This window comes from Notamacropus eugenii, chromosome 7 (genome assembly GCF_028372415.1).
Source record: "Notamacropus eugenii isolate mMacEug1 chromosome 7, mMacEug1.pri_v2, whole genome shotgun sequence".
Classification (NCBI taxonomy): domain Eukaryota; kingdom Metazoa; phylum Chordata; class Mammalia; order Diprotodontia; family Macropodidae; genus Notamacropus; species Notamacropus eugenii.
The window spans coordinates 124,577,265-124,593,878 of record NC_092878.1 but is presented as its reverse complement, the minus strand read 5'-3'; the positions used below and the strand labels follow the sequence as shown (position 1 = coordinate 124,593,878).

The following is a 16,614-nucleotide window of genomic DNA, read 5'->3' as shown; positions in this document are numbered from 1 at the left end:
CCTTCACTTAGAATCCCTGTCTTCCTTCAAATGCTTCCCCTGTACAACTTTTCCAGATGCTCTTGCTTCTAGCATCTCTCTGTCATGAATTATACTGAATCTGTTTTTCTATCTGTTAATGTAGAAACATTTTGTTTTTCCCCGTAAAATTTCATGTCCTCAGTGGCCAAGAATGTTTCATGTTTATATTTATGTCTATAGCCTAGCACTAAACAATCAATAAATGCTTATTGACTGACTGATTACTAGGAAATTCAGTGTAATGAGTACTGTACTAGGAATCCAGAGACCCAGGTTCTAATATGAGCACTGAGATTTTTTTTCCAAGCAAATACTGTAAGAATTTAAGCACCAGTAGATCTCATTAAGCATTAGCAGAGTTCAGTCTGAATCACATTATAAGCAGCTCCAGAAATAACCATTTCCAAATAATTAACTAGTCATAAAAATCTCATTAATATAATGGACAGTTGCTTCTATACAGTTGGCCAATTAAAAACAGAAACGAGCATGCCTTCTTTAAAAAGAGGCCCCAATCATTTTTATTCCATGCCTTACCTTTACACAGTTGACTGATGTCTTCAGGCAGAGTTAAATCAGCACATCTCAAAGAAGATGAAAACAGACTGGCAGGTTTGTGGAATGGTGTATATAAAGGTGACACTTCACTGAACACCTTGTCCTGGAGTAACTCATCAGGAGTTGGCCTGAGAGACACATTTAAAATACAAAGTAAAAATAAAAGTCATTTTAAAATTCCTGAACTAGGAGAGCATACATTTCAGAAGAATAATTACAATTTCAGAATACCTCATTAACTTCATCTCTAGAAGGTGGGGCATCAGGTGATGAATTGTTTTGGCCACAGCAACTCACAAAGATTGCCTGTTAAGACCTGGACAGCAGGCTAATTTGAAGTATTTGGGGTTTGTGGAGGAGGAGGAGGAAAGTAGAGAGTGCTTGCATGTCATTTCAACAGCAGAGAGAACTTTAAGTGATGACGCTCTCTAATGCAAATCAATGCCTGCTCTGCAAGTTATGATTTAGAGAGCTGCCTTAGAGAGTCAGCCTCAGAATCTGGGAGACCTGAGTTCAAGTCCTGTCTTTGACACACGTGGGCAAGTCACTCTCAGTGCTGGAGAAAATCTGAAACACTAAAGCAAATAATAACAACTCATACCTACACAATGCTTTACAATGATGAAAACAGTTCATATACATTATCTTATCGGACCCTCATAACTATGCTATGAAATAAAGTATTATCATTTCCATTTTACAGATGAAATGATTTGCCCAAGCTAAAAGTGCTATTAAATTGTAAAGCTGTGAGTGGACCGGGATCCAGAGTCTTTCCATGGTATCAGGTTGACTCTGAGAACAAATCTGTACTGTCATTCATCCTTTGTTTTCCAAGAGAACCAAGGACAGCATGAGGAAATGTCTTTTGACTTGTGTGTGAAGCGGATTTAGTAAGGCAGAGCTGCGTAAAGTCAACAGCCTCACTTTTTCTTCCAGTCATCAAAGTCCAGTGGTAGGACTAAAGTCAGGACTGGTGATGGCCTGAGATGTGGTGGATAGTCTTGGCATCTTCAAAGGCTCACCAAGCTCTAAGGGCTCCACAGCACCTGCTTCAGGTACTTTCATGGCCTTTGGAACAAATTGGTTTCATCTGCCCATTCTATCAGGGGAAGTCTTCACATTCTTTGGGTAGACATCACCCTAATTCACCAGTGGGTTTGAGGCCCACTGGTTACCCTCAACCTGGTTTAGCGCATCTGCTGAGATTGTTCACTGGGGTGTGGCCATGGTGCATGCTACAGCTTGTTAGAGCCACAGGAGAGAGCTGGGTGAAGGTGGACACCAAGGTGGAGTAGCAGCTCTCACACCAAAGGTGTGGGTTACCTAGTAGACCTAATAGTGCTCTTTCTTTTCCCTTCTGCCATGGTTTAGGTGACACTCTACTTGGACATGAAGGAATAATTTCATTACTTCTAGTTACCTGGTTCCATTTCAGTGTTTGTTTTCTATGTAATCAATCAATACAAAAACTAAAGCAGAAAAAGAGGTGAAAGATATGCTGCTACTTAACAAGAGAGGTGTGTTGCTACTTTCAAAAGGAAATACTACACTTTGGGGGTGGAGTCAAGATGACAGAATAGAAAGATGCATATACTCTAGCGCTTCCCCCACAGTCCACAAAATTCTTATAAAAAATGACTCTCAACAAATTCTAGAGCAGCAGAAGCCACAGAACAACAGAACGAAAAAGGTTTCCAGACAAAGGTAACCTAGAAAGGTCTATCTCACAGGACACTGAACAGAGTGGAGCCCAGCTCTGGCTGCGCTGCACTGGGAGAAACAGGACCTGAACAGACCTCGGGAAAAATTCCCAGCAGGGTGGGTCCCAGATCCCTCAACCCACAAGCGACAAAGAAAGCTCTGAAGGTCAGTGTGGGAGGGCTTTCCCAGATGGGCAAGAGGGGAACAGGGTCCCCCCAGTATTGTTCCCAGGCAGTGGCAGAGGCGGGGGCAGCAGCAGCAAGCATAGGGTGGCTACCCTGGCAGTAGAAACAGCCTGGGTCCATTGTCCAGGCACCTCAGCTTAAAGTCCGTAGTGGAACTGAGCAGCTGATCTGAATACCTCAGCCCTCAGTGGCAGCCCCGCCCCCACCCAAAGCCCCTGGGGAATTGAGCAGCTGATCTGAATCTCAGCCTTGAGCAAGGTACTGGGGAGAGGAGGAACCCTAGGACCCTCTTCTTGACAAAGGATTCAGAAGTCAAGTAACTGGCTGGAAAAATGTCCAAAAAAGGGAAAAAAATAAGATCATAGAAGGTTACTTTCTTGGTGAACAAGTGTCTCCTTCCATCCTTTCAGATGAGGAAGAACAAGGCATACTGTCAGAGGAAGTCAAGGCTTCTGCCTTTAGTATCTCCAAAATGAATATGAAAGGGCTCAGGCCATAGAAGAGCTTGAAGCATGAGTCAGCCTGCTTGCTAAAGGAGAACCAAAAAAATGCTGAGGAAAATAACACCTTTAAAAATAGGCTAACTCAATTGAAAAAAGAGGTAAGAAAAGCCAACGAGGAGAAGGAGCCTTTAAAAGCAGAATTAGTCAAATGGAAAAGAAAGTTCAAAAGCTCACTGAACAAAACAGTTCTTTAAAATAGAGAATAGAGTTCAGGGAAGCTAATGACTATGAGATAAACCAAGAAGTCACAAAACAAAACCAAAAGATTGAAAAAATAGAATAAAATATGAAACATCTCATTGGAAAAACAACTGACTTGGAAAATAGATCCAAGAGAGACAATTTAAAAATTATGGGACTACCTGAAAGCCATGATCAAAAAAAGAGCCTAGACATTATCTTTCATGAAATTATCAAGGAAAACTGACCTGATATTCTAGAACCAGAGGACAAAATAAATATTGAAAGAATTCACTGATCACCTCCTGAAAGAGACCCAAAAAGAGAAACTCCTAGGAATATTGTGGCCAAATTTCAGAGTTCCCAGGTCAAGGAGAAAATATTGCAAGCAGCTACAAAGAAACAATTCAAGTATTGTGGAAATACAAGCAGGATAACACAGGATCTGGCAGCTTCTACATTAAGAGATCTAAGGGCTTGGAACAGGATATTCCAGAAGTCAAAGGAACTAGGATTAAAAACAAGAATCACCTACCCAGCAAAACTGAGCATAATACTTCAAGGGAAAAAACAGTCATTCAATGATATAGAGGAATGTCAAGCACTCTTGATGAAAAGACCAGAACTGAGTAGAAAATCTGACTTTCACACACAAGAATCAAGAGAAGCATGAAAAGGTAAACAGGAAAGAGAAATCATAAAGGACTTTCTAAAACTGAACTGTTTACATTCCTACATGGAAAGACAGTATTTGTAATTCTTGAGACTTTTTTCAGTATTTGGGTAGGTGGAAGGATTACACACACACACACACACACACACACACACACACACACACACAGAGTACAGGTTAAGTTGAAACAGAAGAGATGATATTCATAAAAAAATAAAATAAAATTAAGGGGTGAGAGGAAAATATTGGGAGGAGAAAGGGAGAAATGGAATGGGGCAGGCTGTCACTCATAAAAGAGATAAGAAAAATCTTATTCAATGGAGGAGAAAAGGGAGGAGATGAGAGGGGGAAAGTGAAGCTTACTCTCTTCATTTATGTCTTAAGGAGGGAATAATATGTTCCCTAAATTTGGTATGAAAATCTATCTTACACTACAGGAAAGTAGGGGAGAAGGGGACAAGTGGAGTGAGGGGCATGATAGAAGGGAGGGCAAATGGCAGAAGGGAGTAACTAGAAGTAAACAGTTTTGGGAAGGGACAAGGTCAAATTAGAGAATAGAAAAAATAAGGAGGGACTGGGTAGGACGGAGGGCAATATAGTGAGTCTCACACAACACAACTATTATGAAAGTCTTTTGCAAAACGACACATATATAGCCTGTATTGAATTGCTTGCTTTCTCAGTGGGGATAGGTCGGGAGAGAGGGAGGGAGAGAAGGTGGAATACAAAGTATCAGAAATGAATGTTGAGAATTATTATTGCATAGAACTGGGAAATAAGAAATGCAAATACTGGGGTATAGAAATTTATCTTGCCCTACAAAAAAAGAGAAGATGGGGATAAGGGAAGGATGGGGTATGATAGAAGGGAGGGTACACTGAGGGAAGGGGTAATCAGAATGCAAGGTATTATGGGGTGGGGAGGGGAGAGATGGGGAGAAAAAATTGCAACTCAAAATTTCGTGGAAATGAACGTCAAAATCTAAAAATTAATTAATTAATTTTTTTAAAAAAAGGAAATACTATACTCCAAAGATTGTCTTTTCAGTGATGTACAGCTTTGTAAACTCTAAAGTGTGAGTACAAAAATATGAGCTACTAGTTTTATTGAACATAAGAAAATAAAATATGCTAAACTAAGTTTGTGTCTACTATAAATCTTATTAAGTCCCAAATCAGTAGTATTACTATTGCCCTCTTCAGGAGAAATTTAAGAGAGTTATTAACCTCTTAGAAGGGTAGAAAGTGAGGCATTTCTTCAAGAGACTCATCACATTTTCAGGGAGTTCCTAGAAAACAAAAAGAGAAAAAGATCAGTTTTGTATTACTCTAAAGTATCATACAAAGAGCTTTTTAGTTTAGAAAAAAACCCAGATTCCTCATTTTCAGTACTTTCATAAATTTTATATGTATGTGTACAATTTTAACAAAATATATTATCACAATAGATTTTGGGGGAAACCATGGAACTAAAGTAAGAACAGTTTTAAAATATAGTGCTATTGGAAATTAATTTATTCCTAAGAAATTTTTTTTGAATTATTTAAGTAAAATAAGAGAAATATCTAAAACTAATACATGATTTTTAACAAGCTATGTTAAATGAATCTCTTTTATTTATAAGCTTATTATTAACCTTTATAATGTCCAGACAACCATGTTCCTCAGCCAAGACTGTTATAGTATCATCCATACAACCTAGGACAGAAAAGCCATTAGAATGAAAACAAAACTTTACTAAGGTACATAAAAGAAATGCATAAAAAAATTACAAGCCACCAGGACCTCTTATATCTTAAAATTTGTGATTTTTTAAAAATGTGTTTTACTTGGTCTACCACACAGTACATGATATTTAAATTTTTAGGATTTTAACTTTTCCCTTCTGATTCTTTTATTTAAAAACAATGAAGACTGCAAATTATTTTTTACAAAATTTAGGTTCAGTTTAAGTAAGGTTAAAAGGTATACAACTGAGATAGTGTGAGAAAGCGACTAGGAAGCAGCCTCCTGCTTTCTACTCTGAGGCAGCTGGATAGAGTGGCACTCTGGCACAGTGGATAGAGTGCTAGACCTGGAGTCAGGAAGATCTGAGTTCAAATCTGGCCTCAGACAGTTCCTATTTGTGTGACCCTGGGCACTATTTGCCTCAGTTTCCTCAACCATAAACGAGGGTAGGTAATAACAGCACCTACCTCACAGGTTTGTTATAAGAATCAAATAAGGTATCATTTGCAAAGTATTCAGCACAGTGCTTAGCACAAAGTAGATACTATCTAAATGCTCATTCTCTTCCTCTGTCTTCCCTACTCTGATTCAGGAAGATCTGAGTTTAAGCTCTACCTTTGGCCCACGTTGGTTGTGGGGACTCAGACAAATGACTGAACTTCTTGGGGACCTGAGCAATGACTTTCCTTATTCTTCGTTGCCTACCCAGGTCATGAGGCTTGCCCTCCCCCCACAAAAGAAATCAAAACAGATAAAAACATGGCATTTTTCCCCTGTAACTCTTAAAAAAATAAATGTGTTTTTGTTTTTACATCACTTAAATCACTCCTTGCATCCCTCCCCCTTCACTCTCCCAGAGAGCCATCTTCCCTGGGAATTATTAAGATATTTCCAATGGATAGAACCAGGAACTGGAGAGTACTTTAGGGAAGGGAAAATAATTCTTGATTCTGATAAACCTTTGGATTTAAGTATAGAACAATTTCATACAATTTCATTTATGTCACTTACACCCTAAGTCTATTTCTGGTCTTGGGACACAGATCTGTTATGTGATCATGTATGTGCCTTATTGGTGCCTGTCTACTGGTTAATTTTTGGTTGTATGTTCTTTTTTCACTTATCCACATATGAATTTGAATGCAAACATGTGGCCTTGCTATATATGGAGGAAAAAAATGACCATTTTTCATAGATTAAGGAAGGAACCCTAATTATCCTATATTAATTCTTTATCATATTCACTCAAATCAGAGAGGCAGTGGGTTTTAATAATATTAAGAGATATATTCCAAAGCACAACATGACTCAAGAGAAAATATTTTTCATTACTGTTTAATTATTTATTTATTAATATATTATTTATTTTTATTTATGTGGGATAACTAGGTGGCACAATGATTATTAGAAGATGGGACTTGGAGAAAGGAAGTTCAAATCTTGGCCGAGTCACTCTTTGACCTTAAGCCAAGTCACTTAACCTCTGAAGGCTCAGTTTTCTCATCTATAAAATGGGGATAAACAGCACCTATCTCACAGGGTTGTTGTGAGGATTAAACGAGTTAACATATATAAAAGTACTTTGCAAACTTTAAAGTGGTGTATAAATATCATTATCTAGAAATCAATCAATTTCCAATGGCACTGTTGGTCATTGAAGAAGGCACTATTATGACATTCAAGAATTATATCTCCATAAGCTAGATGGATTTCCAATAAGATCAGAGGTGAAACAGGGATGTCCATCATCACCACTATTATTCAATATGGTACTAGAAATGTTAGCTGTAGCAATTAGAGAAGACAAAGAAATTGAAGGAATTAGAATAGGCAAAGAAGAAACTAAGTTATCACTCTTTGTGGATGATATGATAATATACTTAGAGAATACCAGAGATTCAAGTAAAAAACTACCGGAAATAATAAACAACTTTGGCAAAAATTGTAGGTTACAAAATAAACCCACATAAATCTTCTGCATTTCTATATATTACTAACAAAGCCCAACAGCAAGAGATAGAAAGAAAAATACCATTTAAAGCTAGGGTAGACACTATAAAATATTTGAGAGTCTACCTGCCAAAACAAATCCAGGGACAATTACAAGACACTTTTCACACAAATAAAGTCAGATCTAAGTAAGTGGAAAAACATGAGTTGCTCAAGGGTAGGCCGAGCCAGTATAATAAAAATGACAATTTTACCTAAATTAATTTACTTATTTAGCAACATACCAATCAAACTATCTGATAATTATTTTCTAGAGCTGGAAAAAATAATATCAAAATTCATCTAAAAGAACAAGAAGTCCAGAATAGCAAGGGAACTAAAGAAAAGAAATGCTAGGGAAGGTGACCTAGCTCTACCAGATCTCAAATTGTATTATAAAGCAGCAATTATCAAAATGACTTGCTACTGGCTAAGAAACAGAAGGGTAGACAAGTGGAATAGGGTGGGAACTCAAGACATAGTAGTCACTGAATATAGCAATCTACTGTTTGATAAACCCAAGGACCCCAGCTTCTGGGATAAGAATTCACTCTTTGACAAAAATTGCTGGAAAAACTGGATAAAAGTGTGGCAGAAATTAGGCATAGACCAATGCCTGACACCATACACAAGAATAAAGTCCAAATGGGTATATGATCTAGGTATAAAGACTGATACTATAAACAAATTAGTGGAGAAAGGATTAGTGTATTTACCAGATTTATGGAGAAGGGAAGAACTTTTGACTAAAGAAGAGATAGAAAGCATTATGAAGTGCAAGATGGATAATTTTGATAACATCAAACTGAAAAGTTTTTGCACAACCAAATCCAATGCAACCAAGATTAGGAGTGAAACAGAAAAATGGGAAAGGATTTTTGCAACTAGTGTCTGTGATAAAGGCCTCATTTCTAAAATATATACAGAACTGAGTCAAATATACAAGAATACAAATCACTCCCCAATAGATAAATGGTCAAAGGATATGAACAGGCAGTTTTTAGAGGAAGAAATTAAAGATATCTATAATCATATGAAAAAATGCTCTAAATCACTATTGATTAGAGAGATGCAAATCCAAACAACTCTGAGATACCATATCACACCTATCAGATTGGCTAACATGACAGAACAGTTAGATGATAAATGTTGGAGAAGATGTGGGAGAGTTGGAATACTACTATATTGTTGGTGGAGCTGTGGGCTGATCCAACCATTCTGGAGAGTGATTTGGAACTACGCCCAAAGAGCTACATAAATGTGCATACCCTTTCACCCAGCAATTCCACTTCTAGGACTGTATCCCCAAGAGAATATAAAAATGGGAAAGGGTCCCATATATACAAAAATATTTATAGCAGCCCTCTTTGTGGTGGCCAAAAACTGGAAATCAAGGAGATGCCCATCAGTTGGGGAATGGCTGAATAAATTATGGCATATCAAAGTAATGGAACACTATTGCACTAAGAAATGATGAACAGGAAGACTTTGGAGAAACCTGGAAAGACTTACATGATCTGATACTGAGTGAAAGGAACAGAACCAGGAGAACTCTGTGTACAGCAACAACCACAGTGTGTGAGAGTTTTTTCTGGTAGACTTGGAACTTCATTGCAATGCAATGACTTAAAAAATTCCCAATGGTCTTTTAAGGCAAAATGCCTTCCATACCGAGAAAGAACTTTGGAACTCAATAGCAGAATGTAGCAGATCATTTTCTTTTGTATTACGTTTTGGTTTGTTATATGATTTCTCCCATTCATTTTAATTCTTCTACACAATATGACTGTAGTGAAATGTATTTAATAGGAATGTATGTCTAAACCTATATAAAACTGCATGCCATCTCGGGGAGGGAGGGGGAAAATAAGGGGAGGAAGAGGAAAAAATAATCTAAGGTATATGGTAGTGATTATAGAACACTGAAAACAAATAAAATTAATATAAAACTAAAAAAAAGAAAAAAAGAATTATATCTCCAACTCCCCCAACCCACCATATAAATGTTGTGTACCCTAGAAAAAGAACATAGATGCTTCAATACAGGAATGCTCTTTATTCCCACAAGAAAAGAACTCAGTATATACTTATCACAAGCCATGGGTTCTTAGGCAGCTCTCTCATTTTACATTTAAGGAAACTGAGGCCTACAGAAATTAAGTGACTTGCCATAGATCATGTAAATCGTAACATTAAGATTTGAACTCAGGATTTGTAACTTCTAATACAGTGTGCTTAGCACAGAACCACAAGTCAAGAGCAGTAACTTCATGAACAAAAAGACAGAATATTAAACTTATGAGACTTACCTAATGTAAGTAAAAACTTTAGCCTTTCAGAAATATCCAAGCCCTGAAACAGTTTTCTTCCCTAAATGAAATGAGTTATTGGATGAGAAAATGAAAACAAATTGTTGCATTTTTTTCAATGAATCCTTTTTGTTTCTTTAACTGAAAACAATTTTACTAGAGGTATCAACTCTAGTTTTTTTCTGCTTAGGCTTTCTAGTACTACCCAATTCCCCTTATTAAATTTAGTTAAAGTCAAACTAAAAATACAATTTAATAATTTTAAAATCTCCTTATGTTTGATAACAAAACACATACTTTTCAAGTAATACTTCTAAAAGTACAAAAAAAAAGACATAAGATGCTAAAAAATGGCGAGACAATTTGGCACAGTGAATAGAAAGATGGGCTTAAAGCCAAGAAGAACTGTGTTCAAGGTTCACCTCTAAGGTTTAATGGCTGTGAGAACCCCTGGGCAGGTGACCTAACCTCTCACTGCTCTAGGAAACAAACTAAGGCTCTCAGTTTCAGAGAAATTGATCTCCTGATTGATGGAGGGAGTTTTCTCACCTGGGTATTCCATATACTAGTGGTGCCAAACTCAAATAGAAACACAGCCCATTACACTGTACATCCTAAGGGGCACATGTTGACTTAGAAAACAACCAATTAACATTATCTATGTTAGGTTGTATTTTTACTTGTTTTGTTAAACATTTCCCAATGACATTTTAATCTGCTATCCATGGTCCCCAAGTCTGACACCTCTGGACTAGATGACCCCCAAGATTCTTCCAACTTTAAAATTCTGCAATTCTCTGACCTCTTTCTTCTTCACTGTGCCATGGGAGTAACTTTTGATTTCCAAAGGCTATGCCAGAAAATGGAAGCTTTAGCAGGCCCTACTAAGCTGGAAAAGCTTCATGTATCAGTGGTACCAACCACTAACATGCTGTATGTTTGTCATCCAAGGATCATAAGTTTGAAGAAGCTCATCATCAAAGGAGTTGGTAGAAAGAGGATCTAATTCAATTAAATTCAGTCCAATCCAATCGAATCCAAAAGGCATTTAGTAAGTGCCTACTCTTTGATAAGCACTGTTCTAGATACAAAAATTAAAAATAAAAATCCCAAAGGAGGAATTATGCCACTATGTGTGGCATAGTGGGCAGTGGACTTAGCTTGAACCTTAGAGTCAGGGAGATGGGTATGAATGAGGCCTAAGGCATTTAGTAGCAATTTGGAAGGCCCAAGATCCTTTTGAAAATCAAATGAGCCATGGTACATAAAGAGCTTTACAAAACAGAAAATGGTATGTACATATGAGTTATTCTTCTCATTACTATTATGAAGGAGGAATGGCTGCCTGAAGTTTAAGTAAATAGAGGTTTATTAATACCACTTAGAACTTTAAAGTAGAACGATCTCAATTCAAATATGACATAAAAGATTCAATAGACAACTAAGTGGGGAAAAAATCAGTTTCATTATGGACTGATATTTCTCCATGGTGGTTCTTATTGGTGTAAAAGGAAAGAAATAATAGCTTACACTCACACCACAGAAACTGTTAAAATTAATGAGATAATATTTCCAAAGTATTTTCAAGAATTCCTAATAGAGCTGCAAAGATAGGGTATCCCAAAAATCTCAGTGCAGCTTTAAGCATTAATGCTTAAATGATATTAAACCTTTTATTAAGGCTTTTAATAATTTTAATTTAAAAATTAAGGATATTAGTAATTTATTAGTTATTAAGGATTAACAGTCAATTAAATATTATTTATTAAGAGTGAATAGTAAGGCTTAAATAGTTTAAAACTACAGAGACTTTGGGGATACCCTGAGTGCAAATAACTCGGTATACGTAAAAAAATTAAATGTTTTTTTTAAAGTCATCAATTTAAAAATAAGATATTTTCCTCAGTTACATATATAGGAAATGAAAAGAGATTTATACTACTTGTTCTGCAAAAATATTATCCCAAAATCTATAAAAACTCTTTTCGTTGGTCTAATAGTCCCCTTAGACTCTTTAATTCAGTTATTGGTTACATACCATACAAAGTTCAAACAATATAATTCCAAGAGACCATACATCAGATTTGGGGCCAGAAGGCAAAGGCTTTTCACTTGGCATGTGGTCACTGGGTTTGGTGATTCCTTGAGCAATGACCTCAGGTGCCAGATAGGATGGGTACCTACAAGAGGATATTTACGTGACTAACACTTACTACAGACATATCAAGAACTTTGGAAGATAAAACAACATGCTCTTACTACAAACACAGGAAATTTCAGAAACAAGATGGTCTTGGCAAGAGCTGCTGCTAAGTGGAATTGTGAACCAACCACAGGAATTGGGAGAGGCCACCTCCCTGGGGTTCCAAAAGTAATTATAGGCCTACAAAGATTTTAATATTCTTTGCCTTTTCCTCTTGCATTAATGCCTTGTTTTTCTTCCCTCCCTCCTTCTTCACTAACTGCCTTTCCCATCTCCTCTAAATGGCTACTGCTTCCTCACTGTCCTATCTTTTCTCCTTTGAAATATTACTTAAAGTGTACCTTGACATTTATCCCCTCTTGGAACTCTGAAATTCCACTATTTTGTGAAGGAATCCAATCTTAGCTACAAGGAAATTTGAGAATTTTGTACTGAGATTTCTAGAGAGAAGTGGAATTAGTACCACTTTAAGTAAACACACAGACACAAGAACTAGGTAATTTCACTGAGAACAGAACTTTACTCTGCTGTATTTGAGTTTGTTTATGCTCTTTTTTCATTTGTTGTTAGGTTACACCCACAACATCAGCACCTATTTGCTGTTTTTCAGTTGTTACAGTGGTGTCTCAACGCTGTGTGAACCCATCTGGGGTTTACTTGGCAAAGATACTACAATGGTTTGCCATTTCCTTCTCTAGCTCATTTTACAGAAGAGGCAACTGAGGCAAATAGGGTGAAGTGACTTGCCCAGGGTCACAGGGTTAGGAAGTATCTGAGGCTCCAGGCCTGGCACTCTCTCCACTGCATCAGCTACCGGCCCTTGTTTAGCTGCCATTACTTTAAAAATTTTAGAATGAAGAAAATATCAGTTTATTATTTAGCCAATTTATTTCTATTTTTCAGAAATGCAAATTAAGCATCCATTAACTCTAATTTGTTACAGATATACTATTTCAGCTTTGGTGAATAAGTAGTGTAAATCCAATGACTAATCCCAAATGGGCCATTGGTTTTCCACACCCACACAGGGATGTGTGATATTTCTAAGGGTATGTAATTGGTGAGACAAACTTTCATGACTTAGGACAAAAGATGATGGATGACAGGGCCCAAAGATGGCCCCAAGATGATAAGGAGGGTAGACAAATTACAGGACCTTGTTTTAAATCTTGCCTTTGATATCACTATTTGTGCAACCCTAGGCAAGTCACTTAACCTCCCTGAGACTCAGTTTCCTCATCTGTAAAAAGAGAAGGTGGAAAAAGATAAATTCTGAGGCTCCTTTTCACTCTACTAACGCGGTTTTTCAATGTATAGTTCAGTAGCATTGTCACTTCAAAAACTTTTCACTGGTGATCTCTTAAAAAGTGAACACTGACACTATAACCCAGCTCTAGGAATACTGATTTTTTTTACAAAAGGATGAGGATGAATTCAAATAATACGGATTGGCAATGTTCTTAGTTCTGGATTTCTTTTCAATCAACAAACATTTATTAAGTGTCTACTATGTGCCAGGCACTACGCTAAGTACTGGGGATACAAAGAAAGTCAAAAGAAAGTCCCTGCTCTTAAGAAGCTCACAGACAAGCAATGACTATAAGCAGAAAATAGCTTTGAGTATAACTGACCAGGTAAAGAGAACACAGGCTTTCATCATCTCTCTCTCTGGTGTTTTAACAAGGTACTTCGCTACTTGGACAGTTGAAATGAAAGCTCAGAGCCCTAAAACAGATGTTAACAGTTTACTTTTTTTGGTTCCTTAAAATTAGCTTTTTGAACCAACTACAAGTTTCTTCTGGGGTAAATATTTTCTTTCATGCCTTAGCTATTTGATCACTTTATTTTTCCTGGATAACGTTTCGTGTTTTGCTCTTTGATACTTCAGGGCGACACTAAAGGTTTCAGACTTCAAAGGAAGCTAGATCTTGTGGTAACCTAAGATCACTTCGACCATTTTCAATTTTATATTCAGGTTCAATTCTTCAAGCTGCCTGGTATGCTTTGAGCAAGTCACTTCCTCCCCTTCTCACTGTCTGGTCCCATTAAAACCTAAAGCACTTTGAGGGGGAAATTTAAAGTTTATTTTTTTTAAAATCAGTCTTTGCATAAAGCCTTGCTTTTAAATTTTCTCTTTTTAAATAGGAACTTAACAAACATCAACAAATATAAACATTTCTGTATACAAAGAGAAAAAAAGGATTGTATATAAACCATCTATTGCAATTACATGAAACTTGTTATTTAAAGTATATATTAGATTAGGGACAGTGCCAACACTGCCTTCCTTGTTTATGTCCTTTTTTGATGGATTTGATTTTTTTTTTTTTTGGCTTCACCATCAGACCTCCCTCATCCCTTACAGTTATCCCCTTCACAAAAATTAAGTTCTTCCTACTGATAAATAAGTACAATCAAACAGAATATATCTATGACCAACACAAAAAACGTCTCGCTCATTCTCCATCGTTAGTCCATCACCTCTCTGTTGAGATGTGGGAAGCTTAGTTTATCATCACAAGCCTCTGGAGTTGTGACTGTACCATTCAGAGTTCTTAGAGTTGTTTTCCTTTATAATATTACAGTTATTATATATTTTGCCCTACCCACTTCACTCTTCCATCAGTTCGTACAAGTCTTCCCAAGTTTATCTAAATCTGTCCCTTACCTCATTTCTTATGCTGCAATAATATTCCATTAAATCCATATTCCATAATTCCATAACCATTCCCCTACTGAAGGCACCCATTTGGTTTCCAGTTCTTTTCCATACACCTCACCAGACCCTGAGCACTGACTCTGCACTTTCCTTTCCTCATTTTACTCTTCTCTTTACGATCCTCCAAAGTTGGAGTTTGTTTTGCTTCTTAACAATTTCCACCCAACTCCACTCTCCTTCTTAAAACCCTTCCTTCATCTCTCCTTGTGTCTACCTGTTGTCGTGTTGGATTTCATATTTTTCCATGAGTGTCCAACCCCTCTTTGTTCAGTTTAGCCAAAAGTAAGATTCATGAGGTGCCCATTTCCCCTACCCATTCCTTTTGTTTGTATATTCTTCTTGGGCCTGAAAAATAATTCGACACCTTTTCCCCTAATTTTCTCCCCTTCTTTCCTTTTTTTCTCTCTTAAAACTAACAAAAAGAAACAAAATGAATCATGCCCTATGTTTGTATATCTTATTTTTTATTCTAAAGGGGCACCTGTTCTTCTCTCCCTATTTGCTCGTAAACATTTTCATCTTCATTTGGACTCTTACAACTGGCCGAATTTATTTACTTTTCTAAAGTTCTCTTGTCTTCTGTACTTAAGTTCAAAACTCTGTTTTTTTCATCAGGAGTGTTATAAGTCACCTCTTCCATTAATGGTCCATATTTTCCTCTGCAGAATAACACTTTGTTTAGCAGATGAAGCTATTCTCCATTGGCAATTTTTATTTGATGTAGTTGCACCACGGTCTTATGTTATCCTGACTATGGTTCCTTGATACCCAAACTCTGTTTCTGGACAAATATAGTGATTTTTTTCTTTGGCTAAAGCTATACATTTTTCTTATGATGTGTCAGGGTATTTTCAATTTGAATTTTCCTTCAGGAACTGGACAATGGACTTTACGCTCAAGGTACTCACATGAATTTGGCTCAGTGAGATGGGCTAGGTTTGAGTCTCGTAGTCAGAACACCACAGGTTTCAGTTCCTAGGAGATCCAACTAGGTTTAAGCCCACTCTAAGCTGTAGCTTCAAACCATTTGTCAGAGTTTTCCCTGGCTTTTATTTCCTTGGTTGTTACCCTCTCTGAAGCGTCTTCTGGTGCTGTCTGGGGCTGGAGGGAGGAGCAGCTGATTGATATGACTCTTTGGTCTTCTTGATCCCTGCTGCTTCTAGAGCTAAAGTGTATGTGGGAGAGCTAGAGCCCACTATGACCTTTCACATCACTAGCTTAAATGGAAGGTGATGATCAAGGTTTGTTTCAAAAGACAGTATCACGCAGGGTGGAAATGTTTTTAGAAAGCACTTCCTCAGAGTCAATGATGACACGTAACGAAGCTTTTCCCCTTCCTACTCCTTTGCCAAAGGAAGTTGGAGAGGGAGACAAGGGGAAAGAAGAGGAGAGAGAAGAAAAGTAAGAGGAAAAGCCACAGGACACAGTCCTGGGTTTGCCCATGATTAGGGGGTGGAACATGAAGGATGATCATCTGTGTACAGATGCTTCCCAAATCTACACATCTTCACTGGTCCCTAGGCATCAGAAACACAACATATCTACAGCAGAACTTTTACCTTTCCCCTAAAACTCACTCACCTTTTTTCCAAAAACCCCCTTTTCCATCAAGAGCATCACCATATTTCTAGTCAAGCAAGTGAAGTTGGGCGTCATTCTCGCCCCTTCACTCTCTCCCATTCCCTATGTACAATCAGTTGCCAAGCTTACTTGGCTTTTCCTGTACAGTCTTTCTCACACCCATCCACATCTCTTCAGTCACACATCCACAACACTAGTCCAGGGCCTCCATCACCTCTCTTATCAAAGCCTCTAACTGGTATCCCTGCTTCAGTCTCTATCC

The 16,614-nt window shown here is 37.4% G+C and overlaps 1 protein-coding gene across 8 annotated transcripts in view; it reads right to left on the bottom strand.

Moving 5' to 3' along the window:
• The window catches only part of TBCK (TBC1 domain containing kinase), a 259,980-nt gene that overhangs the window by 178,417 nt on the left and 64,949 nt on the right, over nt 1-16,614 (bottom strand). For all 8 annotated transcript variants that reach the window (XM_072625035.1, XM_072625034.1, XM_072625038.1 and 5 more), the window contains exons 6-10: nt 11,888-12,029; nt 9,850-9,910; nt 5,460-5,521; nt 5,051-5,112; nt 559-707 (exon numbers count right to left, since the gene is read on the bottom strand). In XM_072625035.1, the coding sequence (XP_072481136.1) occupies nt 559-707; nt 5,051-5,112; nt 5,460-5,521; nt 9,850-9,910; nt 11,888-12,029 (476 nt within the window). The remainder of the gene's footprint in view (nt 1-558; nt 708-5,050; nt 5,113-5,459; nt 5,522-9,849; nt 9,911-11,887; nt 12,030-16,614) is intronic.